Source organism: Stegodyphus dumicola, chromosome 7 (genome assembly GCF_044657685.1).
Source record: "Stegodyphus dumicola isolate Sdum_Otavi_A_Nest chromosome 7, ASM4465768v1".
Lineage (NCBI taxonomy): Eukaryota > Metazoa > Arthropoda > Arachnida > Araneae > Eresidae > Stegodyphus > Stegodyphus dumicola.
The window spans coordinates 71,319,688-71,346,538 of NC_140774.1; the positions used below are offsets into that span (position 1 = coordinate 71,319,688).

Here is a 26,851-nt window from a genome sequence, read left to right on the forward strand (position 1 = left end):
AAAAATACAGTAAGAACTAAGAAAATTTTACAATCAGGGCTGGATTTGAAATATTACAAGTAGATAGAAATGCGTTTTAAAATAAAATAGATTCAACCCCCATGTTTACAATATCATTTAAAGGTTACATGTACCAAACACACCTCCTTACATTTATATTTACTAATTACAAACAAATATAGACATAAGCAACCTTTTCATCTTTACCAAGTACAATTAAGCATAGATAGAAACAATAACATTCAACACTTAACGCAAATTATTTCAAAAAAAGTTTCTTTCATTAACTTAAATATTAAAATCAAAGTTAAATACAATTTAGTTTACATAAGGATATTACCAAAATCTATTTCAACATAAACAAAAATATTTAAATAAACAGTATACAAAATTTATTTCAATTTCAAACCTTCTCTGAATTTCATAAATTTATTCTTTCCTACTGACTTAGTAAAGATATCTGCAATATTTGATTCTGAACCAATCTTTACAATTTCAATTACTCCATTTTGAACATTTTCGTGTACATAATGAAATTGAACTTCTATGTGTTTTGAATTTTTAGTGAAGTTCCTATAATTAGCAATAACCAAAGCTCGTGAATTATCTTCATAAATTTTAATTGGGTGAGTTATATCAGCAAAAACATCATTCACAACACTTTTTTAAGAAATTATTTCTGTTTCAGCCTCAGATAGAGCAATATATTCAACAAAAGTGGAAGATTTTGTCACACAATTTTGCTTTTTGGATTTCCAATAAATTGGATTACCAAATAATTCAATAACACACCCAGTAGTTGGCTTTCTGTCAACAATATCACCTGCCCAATCAGCATCAACATAACAATTCATAATATCAGTTTTAAGATTTTTAATATAGGTTAATTTTAGGTGTTAAGCACAAATGCTTTAAAACTCTCAAAGCATATTTTAAATGTGTCTCATCATAACAATTTTGAAATCTACTTGAATAATTTACACTGAAAAATATGTCTGGTTTAGTACCATGACTAATATACAAGAGTGCTCCTATTATATTTCTATATTTAACATTTTGATTTAAATTATATTTCTATATTTAACATTTTGATTTAAATTAGATTGGCTTAGTTTAATATTAATCTCCATTGCTGTATCATAAAGCTTTGAATTTTCAATACAATACAGTTTAGCTAAAGATTCAATATAATTTTCCTGATTCAATGTTAAGATATTGCTTTTCTCATTATCATATTCAATATCAATTCCAATGTAGCTTTTTTACTTTATTTAAATCCTTCATTTTAAATTTATTATGTAGTTGTTCTTTAATATAATTGATTACCTGAGTATCTTTGCAACATATCAACAAATCATTAACACATAAAAGAATATATACAAATACACCATTTTCAGATTTTTTTAAAGACAATAATCATATTTACTTCTATGACATCCTAGACTCTCAATATACTCATTAAAACGTTCATACCAAGCATGAGGGCTTTCTTTCAACCCATATAGTGCTTTCTTTACTTTATACACTCTATTCGAATTCTCATTATAGCCTTATAGTTGTTTAACATAAGCCTCAGATACAACATAACCATTTAAAAAAGCAGTCTCAACATCCATTTGATGAATATTTAAATTATACTGACAAGAATATGAAAGTAACAATTTTAAGGTTTGCATCTTAATGGCAGGGGAGTAAGTATCCTCAGTACTATCTTTTTGCTGGAAACCTCGAATCACTAATCTAGTTTTAAAAACATTACCAGGTTTTCTTTTGAATACCAACTTCACATCTAGAATTGCTTTATCCTCTGGTTTAGTCACTAGTGTCCAAGTGTTGTTTTTAACAAGACTGTTTGTTTCACTGTCCATTGCCTCTTTCCAATGTCCAGCCTTGCTGCGTGTTGTCACCTGCTCAAAGTTACCTAGAACTGTAGGTATCACAAAAATTTTCACTAGCACAGTTGTACCTGCTCAAAGTTACCTAGAACTGTAGGTATCACAAAAATTTTCACTAGCACAGTTGTACCCGAATTCATGAAATCAAACTGGTGGTTTGATTTGCCTTCTTGGTCTCGTTCCACCTTTTGTTTCATCCTCATTTGTCACACTGCCCTTGGAGTTATCATTACTCGATTCATATGACACTTCTTGAGGTTCATTCTTCTTATTTGTATCATCTTTCTCATCTTCTTCATCACAACCTACACACATTATGTCTTCTTCAATGATGTCAACATGCCTGGCAACAATAATTATGTTATTCATCAAAACTCTATATCCATTTTCTGTATATCCAAGTAAAATTCCATATTCAGCCTTTTTATCTCACTTTCTCTTTTCTTCTGGTATTTTTACATACACTTTACTTCCATAAAATTTTAATTCATTTGCAGATGGTTTCCTATTAAAAAATATTTCATATGGTGTCTTCTTTACAAGAGTATTTGTTCATGTTCTGTTTCTCAAATAATTGATCACTTCAGGCCAGTAACGTCTGTCAACTTTTGCTTCAGCTAAAAGACATCTTGCCATATCCATTATAGTTCTGTTGTAACGCTCAGCAGTACCATTTAATTCGTGTACATATGGGGGGAGGCATGACTTTATCTTGATACCTTTTTCTCTTGCAAATTTGCATATCTTGCTATTCATATATTCACTACCATTATCACATCTTAGTTCTTTGATCATCTTCCCTGTTAAATTTTGATTTTCATTTACATATTCAATTAAGCAATCAGAGACTTGATCCTTAGAGTTGATACAATAAATTTTTGCAAACTTGCTATAATCATCAATAAAACTTACAAAGTATTTCTCACCATTAAATCCACTTGTTATGTAAGGTCCATTTACGTCTGTATGTATAATCTCCAGAACATCTGCTTTTCTTCTATTATTCTTAAATGGTAAATTGTGCATTTTATTTTCAATACATATGGCACACTTCATATATTCGGTTTCTATTCCTTAAGGGATTCCTTCTAATACTTGATCTTTGCACATAATATCCAGATATTTAAAATTTACATGTCCAAGTGAACGGTGCAATTTTTCTTTTAACATTAACTTACTGTTGGCCAAATTTGCAAACATTTTACTATTTTTAACATAACTTGTTACTTTATATAATCTTTCTTCGCTATTGCTATTAATGAACCATTGACATCATAAATTTTAGAAAACTTTTCTTTTGAAACTATTTTATGATTATCAGTAATCTTCAAATTTGCTTTCATTTCTTTTACATAAAATATGTTCTTCAATGTTTCAACAGATTCAGAGTTATATACAGGAAAAGAAAGTATTATATTGCCACCTTTGTAGCTTTCAAAATCCTTCTGTCACCGACTTTCACTTGAATAGGATCCTTCAAATTGATTTGCTGTTTGAAATATTCATCACTGTTTATAATGTGGTCTGTGCATCCACTGTCTAGTAACCAATAGATTTCATTTTTATTCGTCACAGTATTTGCACTGAAACTTGACATGTTACTTTCGATAACAGTGGTGTGAAAACTATTACCTTGATGACTGTTTATTCTGTGGTTAGAGTATGCTCCACGCCCACAATGTCTATTAAAACCATGACTATGTTCTTGATTTTTTGAAGCACTTTGACCACGATAATTATTGGAGACATTGCCATGATAGTTTCCTTGATGGACATGCCAACAATTCTTTTTAATGTGACCAGGCGTTCTGTAATTAGACATTCCCTTGTGGACTCGATTTGCTTGTTTCAATTTTGAACCATTTGATTTTTCTACTGGTGCCCAATCTTCATAATAATTTTTCTCTTCAAGTAATTTTAATTTGATTTTGCTCTTTAGGTAATCGACTATTCTGTCCTTCTCTAGTAATACATCTATTAATTCACCAATGTGACTGTAATTTGAAGGTAATGCTCTTAGCCAGTTTTTCTTGTTCCATCACGCTGGTGCCGGCAAGTTTCAGCTCATTAACATACTGATTCAGAAGTCAAACAACAAAAATCAGCGTTAATTCACAAAATTTTTACAGGACTAGTTTCGATGGTTTTACCGAACCATCATCTTCAGCTGCAAAACCGCAAATGAACAAGATAGGAAATAATGTTTAGATAAGATAAGAAAGCCTGGACAAGAATAAGCAAGTGGCGCCATCTGTTGGCGAAACCAGAACTAAAACATAATTTCTCTAAAAGCCGAAGGCAAATTTGGATTGGAATTAGGATCGTTAACTAAAACAGAAAGATTTTTATGAATGTGAAATGCCTCTAGAAAATCCAGTTCTCCAATGGAAGATGTTTTTTGAATAATTTTGGCAGCAGAAAAATTGAAAGTGCGATTTTCGGACCAACAATGTTGAGCAACAGAAGACTTCTGTGTTTCCTTTTTTCTAACACATGCCTCATGTTCTTTGACGCGAAATTTTAAGGCTCTCTTAGTTTGGCCAATGTAAATTAAACCGCACTGGCAAGGAATCCTATAAATACCCCAGGAATTCATATCCGGAATGGGGTCCTTGAGTATAGAAGTTGGAATTTTATTGATGGGAGAGTAAACAACCCGAAAGTTAAATTTCTGCAAAATATGTGCAACTTTATAGCTAATTGATGGAAAGAAGGGAATGACAACAGAATTTTTATAATCTCCTAAAATAAGAGTGGGGCTTTTAGTGTGTTGAGATGAGAATTTTTTAACTGCTTGATTAATAATGTTGGGTGAAAAGCCCCTGTCAATAGCTATTGCTTTTAAATAATTTAGTTCTTCATCAAGGGCTAGTTTGGAGGAGCAAACTTGAAGAGCACGGAAAACATAGGAATAAAATGAAGCTAACTTTTGTTTAGTCGGATGACATGATTTAAAGTGTGGTGGAAGGCAAACCGATGAAGGTTTACGGTAAACTGTAGTACTGAAGTTGGATGTGTTACGTGTGACCAGAATGTCGAGAAACGGAAGAGAATTGCAAGTCTCAAGTTCAAAAGTGAACTGAATAGCAGGATCAACAGAATTCATTGTTGAAAGAACTCTATTTAAATCATCTTTATTACCTTCAAACAGGGTAAAAGTATCGTCTACGTAGCGGAACCATGCCGGGAAGTTTAAAGTTTCAAACAATTTTGATTCATAATAATGCATGTAGATATCAGCCAGGATGGGACTGAGGGGGCTACCCATGGCTAATCCCTCAGTTTGCTTGTAATATTTATTTTGGAAAACAAAATGTGTTTGTATCAAACAGAGTTGAGTGAGAGAAATTAGCTCATCAATTTCGATGCAAGAGAAATGAAATTCGCGAAGTCTGGTTTCTAGACATCTTAATGCACCCTCCACTGGGACATTGGTGAATAATGATTTTACATCAAAAGAAAAAAAGGTTTTGTAAAAAAGGTTAAAAACATTTCTCCTCGTAATTTACTCATGGTTTCTTTTGATGTAAAATCATTATTCACCAATGTCCCAGTGGAGGGTGCATTAAGATGTCTAGAAACCAGACTTCGCGAATTTCATTTCTCTTGCATCGAAATTGATGAGCTAATTTCTCTCACTCAACTCTGTTTGATACAAACACATTTTGTTTTCCAAAATAAATATTACAAGCAAACTGAGGGATTAGCCATGGGTAGCCCCCTCAGTCCCATCCTGGCTGATATCTACATGCATTATTATGAATCAAAATTGTTTGAAACTTTAAACTTCCCGGCATGGTTCCGCTACGTAGACGATACTTTTACCCTGTTTGAAGGTAATAAAGATGATTTAAATAGAGTTCTTTCAACAATGAATTCTGTTGATCCTGCTATTCAGTTCACTTTTGAACTTGAGACTTGCAATTCTCTTCCGTTTCTCGACATTCTGGTCACACGTAACACATCCAACTTCAGTACTACAGTTTACCGTAAACCTTCATCGGTTTGCCTTCCACCACACTTTAAATCATGTCATCCGACTAAACAAAAGTTAGCTTCATTTTATTCCTATGTTGTCCGTGCTCTTCAAGTTTGCTCCTCCAAACTAGCCCTTGATGAAGAACTAAATTATTTAAAAGCAATAGCTATTGACAGGGGCTTTTCACCCAACATTATTAATCAAGCAGTTAAAAAATTCTCATCTCAACACACTAAAAGCCCCACTCTTATTTTAGGAGATTATAAAAATTCTGTTGTCATTCCCTTCTTTCCATCAATTAGCTATAAAGTTGCACATATTTTGCAGAAATTTAACTTTCGGGTTGTTTACTCTCCCATCAATAAATTCCAACTTCTATACTCAAGGACCCCATTCCGGATATGAATTCCTGGGGTATTTATAGGATTCCTTGCCAGTGCGGTTTAATTTACATTGGCCAAACTAAGAGAGCCTTAAAATTCCGCGTCAAAGAACATGAGGCATGTGTTAGAAAAAAGGAAACACAGAAGTCTTCTGTTGCTCAACATTGTTGGTCCGAAAATCGCACTTTCAATTTTTCTGCTGCCAAAATTATTCAAAAAACATCTTCCATTGGAGAACTGGATTTTCTAGAGGCATTTCACATTCATAAAAATCTTTCTGTTTTAGTTAACGATCCTAATTCCAATCCAAATTTGCCTTCGGCTTTTAGAGAAATTATGTTTTAGTTCTGGTTTCGCCAACAGATGGCGCCACTTGCTTATTCTTGTCCAGGCTTTCTTATCTTATCTAAACATTATTTCCTATCTTGTTCATTTGCGGTTTTGCAGCTGAAGATGATGGTTCGGTAAAACCATCGAAACTAGTCCTGTGAAAATTTTGTGAATTAACGCTGATTTTTGTTGTTTGACTTCTGAATCAGTATTTATTCGGCGTGTTATTGTGTCTTCATTAACATACTTCTCAAAATCATTGAAAAATATATTTACATCAGGATAATTTTTCAGTTTTGCACATTCTAAGTTATTTTTACAAACAATTTGGAGAGATATTGAAGTTTTTAAATACATTGCATCAAATTTCGGAATTATATCAAATGCAGTCTCACACTCGTGAATATATTCCAATTGCTTATTTGTTATGGCGTCATAAATGTAATTTATAGTTTGGATATCCTTTTTTTCCCATTTTTCCATGTCATCCTTTTCACTGACTTTTTGCTGAACCACATCTTTACATTTTTTTTATTGGAGAAATTTCATCATATGCACTTTCCAGTTAAAATAGTCCAAGCCATCAAATAGTGTTATACTGATATCACTGCTTCTTGCACATGCCATTTTTATGCTAGTACCAGTAGCTTTTAAAATAAATTGTAAATCCTAAAATCTTCATTCATATTCACAAACCATGAGAACTGCTACCATGTTAAATAAACCAATATCATATCAAGAAGCAAGTCGAAAATTAAGAAATGTATCTTTTCACATTTTCTATTGAAACTTAACACATGCACAACATTACACTAATAACATTCAAAGCTTGCACACAGTGAAGACACTCGGTGTTGCTAACAAGGTAAAAATAAACTAACAATTTTAATGACATAAAACACACATTTCAGTGGTAGAAGTATGGGTTTCAATATTTTTCTTGCAATAACATGTGCCTGTAGGACTGCAGACAGAATTTTTGACTCCACTGTTGCTGTACTTTTAAGCTGCAATCGCCTATGATATTTTGTGCTGAACTCCAAAGGGTTAAAACATTTCCAATGTTTTATGTATTTTGAGTCAGTTTTCATAATAAGAAACAAATTTTAATTCTCCGTTAACATATGTCAAGATTTGTTCCTAATGTATTTTATGGTTTGGCATTTGCTGGAAATAGTTAAAGCCGCCATCTCATCATTAAGAATGCATCAAAAAAAGAGAAAAGAGACTACCCGAACTGCCGAATCTTACATCCAGGACTTTAATCTATGCCCATCAGTAATGGCATAGCAAACAGTCTTTGCTAATCACCTGATCTTCTTGTGTGACTAGTTAAGTATAATTTCAGCATGAAGATAAATAAATTACTTGTTACATTACATTTATATATTTACGATTTCTATTCTTCCTTTCAGTAACTGATCTATGAATAATATGTTAAACAAACTTTAAAATGCAAATATCTTTAATTTCGTTTTACATATATGTAATAATAAAAACATGATATTCATTATCAATATCATATTTAGCTGCTACAGATTAGCAAATATTTATTAATAAGCATGCATAATGATGAGAAAATGTTCTGGTATATGCCCATTTGACTGAAAACTGCTGCCCAGAAGGTAGACATCAGTGTTTCAAACAGCTATATTTATTAAAACTTCCATACTGTTTTATCAAGACTTGCATTATAGTGATGGCCTAGTGCTTTCTTGTTATGGTAGTTCATATATGGCAGAAATAGTTTCAAGTTGTATCTATTGACTTTGCATTTGGAATTCAAAAGGTTAATGGAGTGAGGACGTTTTACCAGCACACTTCCAATTAAAATTTTTATACCATAAATTCAGCATGCTAATAACCTCAAATTTGTGTGAAAGGTATTACATATTGTATTGCATTATTATATGCAAATTATTAGTATTCCAGTGCATGCACACAAAGCATGTATGAGTAATGCCATATACATTGCATATAAATGGGGAGATAGCACAACTTATATCTCATTTGGAAATTATCACAGTTTTATATCTCGTTGGTTGCTTGGGAAAAAGAAGGAGAAATTGTTGATTGGGCCCTATGACTGTCAGGCAAATAGTATGAAATCAATGGGTCCAGGAAGGCCATGGAGGATTTCAGCAGCTTCATGCAACCAAACTTTTAGGGGGCAGACATGTTTCCCTCTTAGTCTTGTGGGATCATACAGCCATGTCACATCCCTGAGTTGGAAACTTAGCTTATGTGCAGGATAGCAAGTATCTTCAGGGACAGTGTTACGGTGTCTACAGCATCACAGACTGTCAGTACAATAACTATTCTTTTCTTATGGCTGTAGAAAAACAGGTGCTTCTGCAGTGGTGCAATGAATGATGACACTGGAGAGGCACCATGTCTCCATTTCGGCCTACAGCATTATGATGGACATAGCCATGTATGGAAGCATTGAACTAGAACAAATTTTGGCAGCTTACATTCATCATCATCATATGGGCCCATGCCTTGCATTCTGATATTAGATGTCTCTGGGCACACATCCCAGTCACCTCCGGATCATCCATAATGTGGACAACTCCCATTGCATTTCTAAGGCATTAAGGCCATGGCTATGCCCTGTCTTTGAAGCCTGCATCTTGTTGAAAGATCATGTCATGACTTGTTCAAAGAAACAAATGACACGATCTTTCAATAAAATAATGCATAATTGCATATTGCCCATGCTGTCCTGACATTCCTCAATATAGAGGGTGTTCGACTGTTGTCTTTACCAACATGTTTTCTAGATCTGTAACACACTGAGAACATCTGGTCATGGGTTGCTGAGAGATTGGTATGCTACCACATGCCAGCCACTAGGATTGATAAACTCTGGGATAAGGATGAAGCTGCATGGAATGAAGTACATGTAATCTATTTTCAGAACTCAGTTTTACTCAATGCTCACTTTATTACAGCCATTATTGCTGTCACAGGTGGGAATTCTGCGTACTGAATACCCAACTATGTATGCCAAAACCTGCAAATTTAATCATGCTTTATTATACTGTATATGTACAATAAATAAGATTCTGTTAGTTGCTTTCCTTTCTAGTGTATCAATTTTAATGGCCAGCAGTGTATTTTCTGCTATAAATAAAGCTGGCTGTAATGTAATCCAATTTCAGAAAGAAAAATTTTATTTGAACGTTGTTTATCATCTGTATTAAATATTATTTTTTGCCTACATTTTGTTTCTAAAAGTGCCTTGTCTAAAATATGTGCAATAACATTTGGCATTTGTATTACTGTTCTGTTACCATTCTCAAATAAAAATTTTCTGAACATTGTTTCGAAAAAGTTTTTTTATTTTTTAATGGTAGGTATCTCTGTTTTTTGATCTCTTGATTGCTATGTCCACAAAGATGAGGAAAGACGACTTTGTAACTGGAAAATGTGGGAAAACATATAATGTCAAAGCTGGCTTTGCTGAAGAAAGTTCAAAAAAAAGTCTGCTTGCTAGATCTTTAGTGTGGAAGGAACTTTCGAGATATAAAATGTCCCAAAGTAATGTACCCTTGTAGCCGATAGAAAAAGATTTCATTTCTGCATACTGATTGTTGTTCATGTGCTATAAGTGTTTTCTGTGCACATATTATGTTTCTGTATTTCATGGATATTTATTTTATATATTGAATATTAATATAATAAGAAATTTATGCTTATATTATTAAATATTAATCTAGGAGCAATAAGCAAAATTTTGACGTAAACATTTTTTTTTTCCCAGATTTTAAATGTCATTATGCACATAATTCAATGGCAGATTAGGAGGATGAGAAAATTTTAAAGCTGTTTCTAAGGCATTGTTTTACAAAATTTCCTTTAATTCTTATAGTAATCTTAGATAATTTTTCTTTTCTTCATTTATTTTGAGTGGTGTTCAGTATTAATATGCATATTTTAATTCAGCTTTAATACACATATTTAATCACAATTTTTGTAAAAAATATAAAGCACTGTGTTATAAATATTATTTTTCTGTAGTTTGCAAGCTTGCAGTAGTTTTGAATAGCTTGAATTTTCAGTAGCTTCTGTAGTTTGAATGCAATGAATACAAGCTTTAAGACATTTTAATTAGCATATTAAATAACAGTTTTAAAAATAGAGTTTAAATTGCTGTCTTTAGCTAAGAAAGTGATGTATCCTTCTTTCTGAAAAGGACAATGAAATATTTTAAGATATTATTTCAGGTTTTCTAATATCATAGGTCCCCCCCTCTCCTCATAAAAGGCTAATTTAAAGATTTAAAAAACTATTTGTCATCTTAACCCATTAACCGCCAAAACTACAAGGAATGTTTCTTTTCTCATGAAAATAATAGCAAATATTAAATTAAGCATTTATAACATAAATTGACATTGAAAATATAAAAAAATGCTCTTACCTGTGGAAAAAGCGAGTGTTGCGTTCGCGCAACGTCAGCGGAAAAAGACTACGGATGTTTAGTGAGTAGGATTGTACTCGTGTGATGTTTCTTTTGAGTGGAGCGCAGGATTACTTTTAGCTGTATAACGTTTTATAAATCTACAAATCACTTTACTTGTAATTAAATTAATATTAAAATATACATTGTATTTCTTTTACAAATACAGATTATTTCAATTCAAGGATTGATGCATGAAAAGCTTGATTACAATCATGATGTAAAGCTACATTACATACTTTGCATCTATAAACAGTCTGGCTATAGTACTCTTTACAACAAAGTCTTTTGTTATCAATGGACTTTACGATAAAATGTCTACCATCTCCATGTAATGGTTTTTGAATGCTGAATTTACTAGGTCTTCCTGTTTTTGATCTATTTCTGGCTAATTCTACACACTCAATAGGAGTTTGCAAAGGGAATAATGCATTCTCGCGTCTGAAATCTAAAAGAGACTTTATATTTCCAGTAATAAAAAGTGGTGATATTTAGTAAGTTTAGATACGGTCTGACCTCATATAATTTATCAGTATTGTCAATTTGACTATTGTCAAATGCAAATTATGCTTCATATTCGTGTACTGCAAATGTGATATCGATTCTCGTACAACAGGAACAGAAATGTCCTTATCAAAAGACCAATACATTTTTTCTTGAGGTAAAGAATAATATCCTATAAGCAATAATATTCCAATAAATCTTCTCATATAGGCTTCAGATGTAATAAATTCTGCCCCCCCCCCTTTTTTTTTTTTTTTTTTTTTTTTTTTTTTGCTGAGCGTATTGTCTCTTCAACGAGAAGAGAGTAAATGTCTAAACCAAAACGAAAATCAAAAATCTGTGCACTAGTTTTACCTTGTATTTTGTCTTTTATAATTTCTGTTCTATCTCTTTCTTCATGTTCTTCCTGAGACATAACTAACAGTTCCTTTTTTATCCACTTCAAGATTTCAATCTTCTGCTTTTTAAACTTTTTAGTATGACTATAACTGCTTTTAGAAGGCTGAAACATACTTCTTACGTGAATTTCAACTTCCCCAGCAGTATCATTTGGTAAAATATCATTATCATTATTTAAAACATTGCCATTTCTTTCTTCTTCATCACTATTTCTGCAATTTCTGGGGGAACAACAACACTACCAGTTTCATTCTGGTCATTATTAACATTATCATCATCTGTTTCTTCATCAAAAAATCTTTGAAGGGCTTCTTCTAATGTAAGATACTTCATTTTAGGCATTTTTAAACAACCAGGACATGAACCAGACCATCGAAAGGAATGAGTGAATAAGGAGATTGACTACCCGTTTCCTGCTGACGTTGCGTCAGCGCAACACCTGTTTTCACTTGCTTCCCAACACAAATATAAACATCTGATTGATGTAATGTTCTGATAAACGATGACCTTGACTAAAAATAGATCACTCATAACGACGGCGATTCTTTCGTTAAATATTTTCAGCAAAAATACCCGGTCGAAAATTTTGCTTAAATTTTGCTTAAAGTATGAGATTAATTATTATAAACAAAATGATTGTTGAAGGCTAATATTTTTTACAGAAATTATCTTCATAATATTCCCTACACAAAATTGTCTGCTGGTATAAAATATCTTAGGTAGTTATGTTTATATACGCATTTATTTTAACCGTTGTGTCAATGCAAAACCAGTAGCTAATGGGTTAAAAGAGTATTTTTTAATATATATATATATATATATATATATATATATGTATTATAATGATAAAATTTAACATGTTTTTATTAGAAATTTCAAGAGATTGCAAATAATTTGAGATTTAAAACTGATATCAAATCCCTCTATAAGATTATTAAGGGTTTGACAATATTGGTGCCATAAGTGAAGCAACACATTATATAAGGAAGTATTTAGAACTATGTGATTATAAAGTTATGTAACATGTAATGTAAGAGAGTAATATGTTATTCAGAGAAGAAAAGTAAACATTTTAAGATAAATATTGGCATCCAGTTTATTATTTTAAATATTCAATTTAGAATTCAATATAATTAGTGTAATTAAACTTTAAGTAAATAGTGGCATTCCATTTAAAAATAATTTGTATGTTTTTGTTTATATCCAGCATGGCACTGAAATTTAAATTAAAACTATTTGAAGTCACTATTCATTTCATTATTTAAATTTTGCTAACAGAAAATAGCCTTGAAAATAATGAAATTTTTAAGCTGCTTTGGATTTAGAAAATAGTTATAACCTGTAAGTGATAGTGATTTTACAGATCTGATCAGTCTGCAGTGAATTTTCGGTATGATATATATATATATATTATATCCTGTAAGGACTTTAAAAATATGATGTATAGGCAGAATGATCCTATATCTGAATAGCTACATAATGTTGCTTGACTGAATTACTGTTCTGTATTTATCCAATTAAATAATTAATATGACTTAATAATATATTTAATCCTTTTTTTTTCTTTTACTGATTAATTTTTATTGTATGTCTGAATTTATTTTTCTAAAATATCATGACTTAATTACGGTTTCAGAAATACTAAGCAATTGTCAACATTTGTATTGGTCTTGCATACCCACTGCAGAAGATCACATGACAAATTTATTTAGAGTAGCTTCTTCGAATCAGATCCATTCCATTTGCCAGGTAATAAATATTTTATTTTTCTTCCCTTTAAAATTTTTGTTAAAATTATATTAATATTTTGTTTATATAATAACATGATATTCAGTGAAAAAGTTTATTTCTGTGTCATCAATTATGATAACAGTGTCAGACTCAGGAGATTATGTGGCTATTGTGCAGATTTTTGTGCTATTTCAATACACCACACAGTCTATCAGTATGCAATCTTAATTTGAAGTGCTATTAGTCTCAACACCTCTATTATTCATTAAAAGCACATTGATGACATGACTCTGTGCCAGTGAAGTACCAATGCTGCAGCACTACCATATTTGCTGGGTATCCCAATTACCATTTTTCCATAGGAAATACCTAGCCCACTTACAGTTCATATCAATCTGGCTGTGTGAAAGCTTTGGGCAGCATAAATTCCTGATCTCTTGCCAACTGAGAATATTGTTACGTAGGAAAAAAACATTAAAATTTAATTTTTACATTAAACTTTTAAACTAGACTCTTTCTGGCAACATAAAAAATAAATAAAAAACTAAGACTAACTGAGTGTACCCTTTCATGATAGAAACTTATTTATTAAATCAAGAATGAAAAGTAAATATCCTCCATGGTGTTTTTGTAAAATCAAAGATTATTTTATCAAAACAATGTAAAAATTCATTTCTGTAACAAAATCATCAATCTGATATCTCTTACTAAAAATAAACTAAATCAGCACTCCAACCTGAAAACACATGAATTTCAATACAAATCTAGAGATAGCCCTAAAACAGTTTACATTTAAATATAACACAAAACTCTTCAAAACACTAGGGAAAGATAAATGTCACACTAAAGAAGTGTAATCACCAATTCAAATAAATTAAGTAAGCCGATCATATAGTCACAAAACACTAAAAATTCATTTTTCTACTACCACAATAAGATTTACCCAAGTTCGAATTGAACTAACCATGTTTTCCGAAAGGATCACATGGGTGACCTACAGTAGACCACAAACAAAACTCAAAACATACACTAATTGAATCAATAAACACATTTATTGAACATTAGAAACTTTATAATTTAAGATAGCTGGCCAGACTACCCCTACAAAACATTTTCTAAAAGTTACTCATATTTTTTTTTTAAATTTCAATTTCATTTTAATATTATTCAAATCATACTAAAATCATATTGAAACACCTCACAGTTATTAATAATTTAAACAGGTACTCAAGAATTTAAATGCAGTATAAAGCTAATTTAGAATAACTCATAATTCCTTAAACTGTGACACATCAGTGCATTTATCTTCGGTCATATCAAAATTAAATGAACATGACAATCAAACATTTAAAAAATAAAATTCATTTCCTCAGATTAGTTAGATTACTAGCAAGAAATAAAATGAGAGGTAACAAAAGAAAAAAAAAATTCACTCAAAGTTGGCTAGATTATTGCTCTCTAAAACCCAAATCTGAAGACTCTTACGTAGAAACAATATTCAGTTGATACTTAATTAGTTGACAGAACCACTATTCATCTCACAACTGTTAGAGACAATCATGGTTGGCTATTTCATTCGCTGTCCAAAAAAACAAGTCTTAAAATTCAGAAGTCCGAAACACTGTTCAATCGATACGTATAGTTGACAAACCCATGGTTGGATAACAGGTCGAGACACTCACAGTTAGCTATTTCATCGCTGTTAAAAAAAAAGTATGAAGACTCTGAAGTTGGAAACATTGTTCAATCGATACGTAATAGTTGACAAAGACAAAACCACAGTCTGATAACGGTTTGAGACTCACACTTGGCTAAACGCTAGAAATTTAGAAGAAAGTTTACTCAACTATTTCAACTGCAGTCTATGACTTTTTTTCAAAGAAGGGAAAACAAGTTCATCCTTTTTTCAAGAGTGGAACAATGATTCTCACCGACAGTTCCCATGCGAGTGGTCCTCTCTAATACTCTTGACTTAATCAAGACAGATGATTCATGAGTAGCCATAATGGCAGGAAGAGAAAATGCAGGACCTAGTCCCAACTCCACAAACACAGATGCTGACAAATGTCATGATGATAACTCTGATACTCTTGACTTAGAACAGCTGGAAGAGAAAATGCGGGACCTAGCCCCAACTCCACAAATACAGATGCCGACAAATGTCACGATGATAGCCACCACGTGATGGACTGGTTCTCGCAGCCCAGAGGCGTTAACAACTTTTAACGGCAAACGCAGCAGGCCTGAGCGCTGCCTCATGCTCCTTCCATTCAGAAAAGTTGATAAAGTCTATCCGCAAAAAAAAAAAAAAATTCTACCCCTGCCTCTCGTGTAACAACTTTTGAAAGCTCGGAGATGCTCAGTGCGTACCGCCTCTAAATTCACTATTGGCTTAAACATCACTAAAATTAAAAATTAGCCAGTCTTAAACAAAACTTGAACTCCCTCTAGCCAATTAGAACAGAGGTGATAAACAACGATCAAAATTTGAAGAAATTCAGACTCTCTAAAAAAATGGCAAATCCTTCTAAAGATAAATCAAATTATCATTGATATTTCTTCAAACTATTTCGAGCTTTCTACTGTAATTTGAGAGGTTTATTAAATATTTACCAGAGCAATTATTGAATTTAAATTTTGATATATAGGTTGGAATTTTTAATTTCTGATATGTTATAATATAAAGGATTAGTGATTAAATTGGTTTAATTGAATTATCTTGATGAATATTTTCATATATATAGGTTGCATTATATATATGAAATATATATAATGTAACCTATATATATGAATTAATATGTTATTAGTCCTTTCTTTCTCTTATTAGTCCAAAGGGGCTTTGTCCCTGAGGGACTATTGTTTTTTTTTGTTTTGTGCCCGCTTTACTTTTTAAACTGTCGCCACCAAATATAATCACCCTGTATTATATTTAAAGAAATTAGAAATGAAAAATCTGCATGTTTCTCCCATTGTGAAAAAACAATGGTACTTAGAGCCATTAAATTTTGAATAACATAATCCTTCACCCAAGTATGGGTACTTGGAAGCCCGAATTTTGAATTTCAAATTGTTTTATCACGATATTTTATAAAACTTAAACGGATTTTTGCAATCTCAACTATTTCAAAGTGAGCACTGGCAATACTGTGTGGGAGAAAACATTTTTATCTCTAGTGCACAAGACTGTCTATCAAAAATTGTAAAGGTATGCTGTTTTTAAATATTTTGTGATATTGCTGTTGAACTAAATTTTATGTGATTTAAGTGCAGAGAATATGATATTTAATAAATAAAGGTAACCCGCAAAATGTTAAAAAAAAATGCCCCTTTGGTTGTAATATAAAATTTCAAAGCTTTCAGATTTTTTTAATGTTTTCTTGTATTTATTTGAAATTATTGTTTCAGATTCAGAATAACAAATCAGATAAAAACCTTCTTATGAATTCATATATCCAGACTTTGGAGAAGGGCCAAATATCACCTGGTGTTGTCATTTGTGATTCTCACATAGAAACATGTTCAGTCAATATTGGTACAAGCTCATATATTTCAGGCATCAGTTACCTTGAACCTCTTTGTGTGAGATATTTATCTATTGTTGTTTGTTAATTTTTTAAAACTTAGTGGAATATTTAATCAAGGAATTATGCAACATTGTAAATAATGTGTACATATTTTATTGATTTTAAAGCATTTTCATTGTGTGTTTCAATTTATTCTATATTTTCATTTAATTATAAAGTAACTTATTGGCTTGAAAAAACAGAAATACAAACATTTCTGTACTTTTCCTTTTTGAAGAATGAATACTGTGAAATGTATATCTTCTGTCTCTTTTTAGAATCAGAATTTTAGAATTTTTTAAACTTGGATAATTACATATATTATAATCATTATTATCTGTAGTCTGAAAATTTGTGGGTTTGTTTATGGATGACATGAAATCCAAGTTTCTTATTTATTACTTTACTCTTATCAATGTAAGTTATTTTCTAAAATACATTCATTAGTAGACAAATTGTTATTTTAATTTGTTTTGTCAAATTAGCTTATAATTTGTTATTAAAGTATGAGAAACTCATTTTGAAGAGCTTTCCTGTTCCGCCTTTGAAAATTCTTTTGATATTACATTAATTTATGTCATCTATGACATCATTTCTTAATCTGTGATTCTTGAAGCCTGTCCACACGATCCTCTTAGATTTCCAAAAAAGACAAAAATTAAAATTCACATTAACTACATAAATGGTACAGTAACTGAAAATCTTAGTTTAATTTTAGCTGATCACTGAATTAGGATTATTCTTATTGTATGTAATATTTTCATAATGCAATTTTATTTAACAAGTATTAGTTATAGTATTAGGTAATCTAGGTTAACAGGTCTTCCTGTAACAAAAATGATATTTTCTAGCTAGGAAAATTCTCCACAGAAAGTGATACTTATGCATTATAGCTTAATTTCAGTGAATTAAGAACATATTTGTAAAACTTGTAATTGGGTTAATGTTTATATCGTTAAGTGTGTACACCCCTAGTTGTAGTTGGCATGACGGTAGGAAAGCCAGCTGCCATAGCCTTGGGTTCAAGTCCCATAAAAAGCATAGATTTTTGTAAATATATAGCATCTTTGTGCCAAGGGGCACTTAAAATATTGTCAAGTTCAAAGGTCTTTCATTAGGTTATTGGTAGGAAACCCCTGTATATATCCTCCGTGAAGACTTCCACCCAAATTAGGATGGAGTTTCCCCTTTCTCACTGGTGTAATTCTGTTACCTCCTATGAGGCACCCTTATCAATGTTCACAGTGATGAGATGGCTAAAGGGACCAATAGGTCCACTCTTTTCTGATAAATGCATTAAGTTGCAAGTGTCTGACCACTTGGAAAACAACATATGGCTAAATATCTTGTTATCATTTCTTACACTCTTAATTCTGTTGATGACAGTAAGGATAATTTCTACTCATAAATATGTGCATGTATATTTTTAAAAAAGTACAGTTAAGCTTCTGTATCCATGATTTAAGTGAATCATAATTTTTTGGATCCATTTTTTTTAAAAAATAAATATTTGTAAGTTTTAGTCATATGCAAGTAAAAAGAAGGTGCAACATACCACACATTCACCCATTATTTCTGTCTAAATGCATCCATTACTGTCTTTCAGAGTCCGGACAGTGAATGTAAACACAGTGCAAAACTTGGACCAGTGTTTCATTTCTTATTCAGGGCCATGATGTAAAGCATTCTGCTGATTGTTCTATCGCCCTTTAAAATTGACAATGCATATAGAATATTTATCATCTTTTGAAATCCACCCCTTTCCTTAGGCAGATAGCCTTCATAAGCTTTGCTATATAAGAATCTTTTATATTCATGTTCGTGGAAAGCTGAAAGTGTACTTTAAATGTATTGGACAACAGTATGCTTTATGATTACTTTATAATGACTTATTGTGCATAATGTATCAAATTTTTATACTTGTACATGTGTGCTATATGATATCATGTATACTTACATGTATATGTATTATGTTGGTAGCACATATAACTTGTATTTATATGATACGAGGCATATTCGGAAATTAAGTACCGTTTTGAAAAAAAAAAAAAATAGTAAAACAATTTTTTCGTATCCAATTTTATTTTTACATGAAAATACATGTCTTAAACTATTTTTCAACATAGTTTCCACCAATGATCAAATACTTGTCATAGCGGGTGACCAGTTTTTGTATACCATCGTCAAAGAAACTTCCCGCCAGTTTCGATAACCACGACTCCACAGTGCCACCAAGCTCGCGCTTCCTGTGCAGGAACAAGTGATAGTCGGACGGCGCCAAGTCCGGGATGTACGGCGGGTGATCGACCTGCTCCCAATGAAACTGTCGAATTAACGATTGAGGGACACCAGCAGTATGGGGCCGAGCATTGTCATGGAGCAACACAATTCCTTTACTGAGCATTCCTCTTCGTTTGTTTTGAATGGCACGCCTTAGTTTTGTTAAAGTCTCACAATATCGTGCCACATTAATGGTTTCACCTCTGGGAAGAAATTGAGTAAACAAAACGCCATTTCCTATCCCAGAAGACAGTGCACATGATTTTTTGTGATGACATTGTGACTTTGAACTTTTGTTTTTTTGGAGAATGAGTGTGTCTCCACTCCATCGATTGTTGTTTCGATTCTGGTGTGAAATGACACACCCAAGTTTCATCACCTGTCGCAATTTGGTTTAAAAAGTTTTCTCCCTCATCACTGTACCGCGTGAGAAATGTCAGGGCACTACCAAGTTGCTTTGTTTTGTGAACATCAGTGAGCATTTTTGGAACCTATCGGGAACACAGTTTGCGATAATTCAAGCGGTCAGACACAATTTCGAACAAAACAGTACGTGAAATTTCTGGAAATGCCTCTGAAAGAGTTGTCATTGTGAAGTGTCTGTTCTCATGAATTGCTTCATCAACTTTCCTTACCAAATCATCGATGACAACAGAAGGCCGACCACTCCGAGCCTCGGCGTGGACATTTGTTCGACCTGCATTAAACATTCTTACCCACTTTCTCACCATTCCATCACTTATCGCGTATTCACCATAAACTTCTGTCACTTGACGATAAATTTCGGCTGGTTTAACATTCCTCGCGTTCAAAAATTTAATCACGGCACGAATCTCGCAGTCAGCGGGAGAACTAATTGTCTTAAACATTTTGAATGTGCACAGCAAACTGAAAACACAACATAGTGCAACCAAAATGGCGACAATTGAAATTCAAGTGAACAAGAAAGACTAGTGCACATGCGCAGGACGACTACCACAGCGCTAGAATGAAACGGTACTTAGTTTCCGAATATGCTACGTATAATGTACACTGTGTTTCGAAAGCCCGTTCACAAGAGTAGATTCGACCGGTAGCGAAAACTGGTTCTTTCAACGTGTCCCATTCACATGGGAGAAGCATTAACTGCCTTGCCGAATTGGAGGTAGAACTTGGTTGAATGTTCCTTACCTCTTGGGAGCAGGGCAAATGGGGAGATTTCCCGTACTATACTGCGCGGTTCACTTAATTTTAGTTACTGCTCGCTGGACTGTCAGCGAAACAGTCGCGCTGATAGATGTCTGGGGATGTGATAGCATTCCCCCAAAAATTAGCAGGGCAAATGAACTGTACAAGATACGGAAATTATAGACAAATACAGACAATGTTATCTGATACTAGGTATTCCAGAAATATCGTTTAAATTAAAACTAAAGTTAAGACAAGTGCATATCGGCTTCCACGCAACAAGGGACTCGGTATCTTTTGAATGATTTTTTTAAAAAAAATTTAAGCATATTCATCTACTTTTTATGAATATTATTAAATGCTTTTGTAAGACAAAATAATTTTAAGCTGAAAAAAAGTTTTTGCTAGTAATTTTTTTAATTAAAATTTTTGAAGAAATATTTTACAATTAAAATGTTTTTCTTCTGTAATTTTCAATGTCTCCCCCCCCCCAGATTTTTATTATATTTATTAGTTCTTAATAACTTCAAGGAATGATTTTGAAATTAAGGAATTAGTTTCTGAGAAAAAATAAAAATACACTTTTATCTAAAATCTTTAAAACAAATATTATCTCAGTCACATTTTCATTTCAAATAATTTTTCTTTTCAGTGTTTTGCAAAACCCATCCTTGTTTCTATAAAGTATATAATTTTAAATAAGCAGTAAAAATAATAAATAATTTAGTCCATACCTGTATATGTTTTAAGACTTTAAGTAAAAGGATTTATCGGTTTCTCAGTTTGCATTTGCAGTTTAAAGAATACAAACTGTCTAAACAGACATTTAATCATTTCAAATCTTTAAAATTTTATTACTGAATTTCAGTACACACACACATATATATATAAATCAAATATAGTGCTATTTCTTCAATTGGTAAATATAAACATAAATTACAAACCTTTTTTTAAAACCTTATGTGGCCAGAAAAATTGCAAAAAATCATAAAACGCAAGCAGAATTTTTCTTTACCTTTTTTTGTTTTGTAAAACATGTTCAAAACAATTTTAATACATTAATTAATTATAATATTGTTTCATGCGTACGGCTTTGTAATAGATTGATAATAGTTCATAAATGATTGTCATTGCACTCAAATCCGATGATAGCTTAATTAAATTTACTTTGTCAACAGAAACTCTTGAAAGTTCTGGAATTTTCCACATAAATACTCGTACAAGTGTTTAGAATATCACTAAATATAATCAGTAGTTATGCTTCAATCTGATAAGAATGTTAAACACAATGGAATGCAAAACGCATCTTAAGAGAAAGTTAACTTAGAAATATCTCCAATCTCATGCTGAACTAACAACTGGAAACAATAACAACTTATATAGTATAAATAATGTCATAAAATAGTGTGGTATAATGAGATTATTACTTTGAAACCGATGTTTCAAATTGATGCCCAAGAAGAACCAACATTTCCCATTCTGTTTCATTGCATATCTTTCAAAAAAGTAAAAAAATCGTCTAATTAATTTCCTTTATCATTTTTTTAAATGCGAAAAATTTGTTTTATAAGCTGTAAAAATGTCGGAAGTTTGTAACCAATATATTTTTAGATATGAAATTTTAAAATTAATGGGCGTCAAAAAGTCTAAAAATATGAACGATTTTCAAAAATTCTAAAATATTTTTTTAAAAAATTACACTAAAAATTTCATTTAATTTTTTTTTCCTCCACAGTGTGTTATGGTACAAACTATAATACTCTGAGATTCTCAGTTTATTTGTTAATATTTGCAAAAAATCGTTTCAACTTTAAATTTGAAAAAAATCTAATCCTCTAAAAATCAAAAGCGTGACACCACATCCACAAGCAGTGTATGTACAAAGTTTGAGTTCTATATCTTATCAGGAAGCAGTTTAAAAATCCATGACCATCTTTTAACCACAGTGAAAAGCACCAAGAGTGAACTAAATAACAGCTTATAAAATAATAATAATAATAATAATTAAAAAGCATATATTTTTCAGGAACCATTAGGAAAGTTCAGGTACCAGTTGTGAAAGTACAAATTACAAAATTAACAACAGTAAAAAATGTTAAATATGTATAAACAGTATGAGAAATCGGCCAATTCGGAGACGAAACTGTTTCATGTCTCCTTTTTCTCCTCTTGCTAATGGCAGCTGTGCGAAAGAGCGTTGCATGTGAATGGCGTTTAAATCTTCTACATTACCTGTTGCATTCGTTTCATATACTCACAGTAGATTTTGAAGTTGTAATATTATGGATACAAGAGCTAAATTGTATAAATTGCTTGCTAAATTGCTAATTGCTTGATTTCATTTTGTGAAATAGATTTATCTGTTAAGGGTGGAAATATTGCATTTTTACAGCTATTGCATTTCTTTTCTAGGCTTTAGTTATACCTAAAGATCTTGCTGTGATAAAAGTTTTTATGCAAAATGATATTCAATCTGAACTCTTTGTGATATTTGGCATACAAGAGAATTTAATGGTATGCCTAATGTTTTGAAGCTTTCTCATTAAAAATTTGAACCATTTATTTATTATAAAACCTTTATTTTTAATATAAAGAAAAACTGAAATTCATAAATATTTGTAAAATATGTCATCTGCTGTACACATTATTAAAAAGCATTAGCTATGTGTTTTTTGTGAACCATGAAAACTTTAAAAAATTCGTAAAACTGAATATCAATTTCAGGTACTTAATAATAGTCAAAGTATTTGAACTGTTGCTGTATGTGGAAAAGAAATAGTCAAAGCTCTTCATATGTCATATGGTAAACCCTTTTATTGTGCAGCGTAATTCACCCTTATGTGATATCAGCATCTCATTTCCAATGTTATAGTTTTGGGCTCTCCAGTTTTATTTATTTTAGTTTACTTTTTCTGTTTCTAGATGCCATCACACAACCATAAAAACAAGTTTGTAGTTTTTTTTTTTTTTTTTTTTTTTTTTTTAATTTTGTTATTGAAATCATAGTAAAACACCTGCTTTCTTTCTGATATGTTGTGCTGCATTTGTTAAACATTTTGCTTAACAAATATAATGTTTTATTACAACTTACTATTTATATTATTCTAATCTTATGGTTTTAATTTTGCATACTAGTGGAATATGTTGAACAAAAAAAAATTGGGTGATTCAGGGGGAAAGTGATTCTGAAGGCCCAGACATTAGTGTTTACAAAAGTATACTCAGTGATTCTAAAACTCTTTTTTTACAGATGCCGGGGTAATGAAATTAATTTGAAACATGACTTCAAAGATGCTTGAATGTTTTGTGAGATTAATGTAAAAAATCCTCTACCATTTCCCACCAAGTTTTTCATTTCTTTTGCTTTTGATGTATTCATATGAATGTCAAACAAAATATGAATATTATACAATTTTTGGAGCAATTTTTTATCATTATCTCATAAATAGTATTGTTGTGCTAGAAAATAATTGATACCTTGTAAAATAATGTCAGAAATAATTTGCAGCCACATTCATACAGAAAATATTAACAGCCCACAACACCAAAGGAAATCTGTATGTTTTTTGCATTGATTATGGTTATGTTCAAAATTATGTAGGATGATAAGCTTTATTTCAAAGTAGGAAATATGAAAAATAAACAATGCCTTAGTTGGGATTCGAACTTCGGACCAATGCTACCAGAAATGTTTCAGTAAAAATTGCGAGAGAAGAATGGAAAAATTGCAAAAAATAGCATGTAATGTCAGAGATAACAATATTTTTGTGGTGTCATATGTATGCGAGTTCAATTGATCTTTGGTGTCATCACAAAGTCAGTTTCCACGTGATGTTAGGTTAACTGTAATTTGTTTCTTCCTTGTTTTATATGTATGTTAGTTTTGACAAAAATATTAAAACCATATTGCTAGTTTTCCATTGTTGGAATCTTCATTTCTTCATTAATCTAACATATCTCTTGCATCCCAGTAATGTTCGTCGAGAAAAGTCTTGCTCAGAGCAGGACAGTGGGGTAGATGTGCGTCATCCATCACCTCTTCAGAGCTGCACAGAATGCATATTGGAGAAGGAACAATTTTGAATCTATGAAGTTGATATTGTAGGCAGTCATGTCCGATGGCAAGGCGGAATTCAGTGACCGCTCTATGCCTTAGGCCATTACACAAATTCGTAATAGCATTCTTCCAAGACTTATGAGAAACACGATGATAGAGATCTTCCTGAGCATGTACTTTGAAAGATCTTTTAATAAGATCCCTAACAGTATGGAAAGGCAAAGGACGAAAAATATTCTGCACAATTAAAGCACCCTTTTTTTGCCAAGAAGTCGGCTTTCTCATTACCTGGAATCCCACAGAGGGCAGAAACCCACTGGAAGACTGTAGTTTTCTCAAGTGAAGCCAGATTTTCTAGATAATGTTGACAGTCCAATATATCCTTTGATATGGGATTTTTATCCGAAACGATAGCCAACAGAGCAGCTCGAAAATCACTGAGTATAACAGCTCTTGTGAATTTTTCTAAGTGGCATGGTAGCTGGTACAGAACTGTGCAAATCACAGCAATTTCAATGCCAAATGCAGGATCTCAACCCACAGGGATGTAGAAAGAGAAAATTTTGGAGGAACCTCCAACTCTGGCGTTCATCAGACAAAAGGGATCCATGAGTAAAAATTCAAAGCCACTGTTGCACCTGGCGCCCGTTCAGACACGAGGCGGGTTCTTTTCATGCATAACAGGAAAATAATCTTCATCAGCTTTGAAACTTTATCCACTAATTTATTACACATAACGGTACACAATATTCCACAAAACGAAATCACTTTTATCCATAAGGGAAAAAAAATACTATATACAATATAAAGCACGCAAAAACATGTTTTAGTTATCTCCTTTCAAATGGCATACTTGCCGGTCCACTCCAAAAGTTCCCAAGTCTCCTTGTCACCCCACCAGTCTGACTCGACCGTTTTTTTCCAGTTAGCTATGTCACTTCATTTAATTGTCTTTAGTCTCGAGGAGAAAAAGTTTCAGAAAAATCTTTCGCTAGGGTAAGGAACTTCACAGCCACTCTGGCTCAGGATAAAAAAATTTTAAGACTTCGAAAGCAAGGGCTGTCAAAATAGAGGGATCCTTATTATATTTGGTTACTTTTTGACCCAATTTAAGATTAATCCAGAAAGATTTCAAATTTATTGGATTTTGTTGTGGAACAAGTAATTCTAGTTCATTCATTAAACCAAGTTAACCGAACCAACCAATTTTTTCAGTTAAATTTTTTAACTGAAAAACTTTCTGTAGAAAGCTCATCTGGGTCTAGATTTGTAATAAAATCTTGGACTTCATTCCAGAGTGAAAGACATCCAGGAACTCTAATGATATTTTCCCTGAGAATTAAGGCCTTCTCTTGAATTACGATTTTTAAGAGTTTATCACTAGTTAACATAAACATGGCATCAATCGGGGTGGTCTTCACGGCTCCAGAAACAATACGTAAGCACTGATTTTGGATTTTTCTTGAGTACATTTTCCACGGCCGCAACAAGTGGTTCATAACAGTAAGTCAGAAGGGGGAGGATAAATGAATGATAAATTTGAAGCAGGATTTGTCTAGTACAACCCCAACTTGCCTCAGCAAGGCATTTAAGGACACTGAATCTCTTTGTAGCATGGTTGTGGCTTCCATGTTAATTTGCAGTCAAACGTCACACCCAAATGTTTAAATTTATCGCACAAGGGGATTTGGGTACCCTTATACGTCAGCTGAAGATCCAAAGATTGGTGCATAAGTGAGAAAGTCAGGCAGTATGATTTATTCAAGATCACCTCCATATTATTAGTATCACACCAAACTTTCAAAGCATTCAAGGCAGCGGAGAGTTTAGTCTCTATGTTTCTTACTGCACTTTCTTTTTTAGAAACTTTCCAGAAAACCAAATCATCAGTGTATAAGAGGCACTTGATGCCAGAAATCTCTCGTATTTTATAAATCAAATCATTAATATAGATATTAAAAAGGGAGCAGCTACTAACAGCTCCCTGTGGGAGACCTGATTTTAAGATCTTAGATTTCAATAGAGCGTTACTGTACCTGACTGTTAAAGAGCGCTGGCACAGAAAGCCTCTAATCCAATTAAAAAGATTTGCTCTAATGCC

General features: G+C 32.1%; 1 protein-coding gene across 6 annotated transcripts in view; it reads left to right on the forward strand.

Moving 5' to 3' along the window:
• The window catches only part of LOC118195782 (L-fucose kinase-like), a 143,534-nt gene that overhangs the window by 47,811 nt on the left and 68,872 nt on the right, over positions 1-26,851 (forward strand). For 5 of the 6 annotated variants that reach the window (XM_085820433.1, XM_085820434.1, XM_085820429.1 and 2 more), the window contains 4 exons: positions 9,947-10,130; positions 13,589-13,701; positions 17,089-17,262; positions 23,106-23,207. In XM_085820433.1, coding sequence (XP_085676559.1) covers positions 9,947-10,130; positions 13,589-13,701; positions 17,089-17,262; positions 23,106-23,207 — 573 coding nt within the window. The remainder of the gene's footprint in view (positions 1-9,946; positions 10,131-13,588; positions 13,702-17,088; positions 17,263-23,105; positions 23,208-26,851) is intronic. The other variant, XM_085820430.1, reaches the window with a different exon arrangement.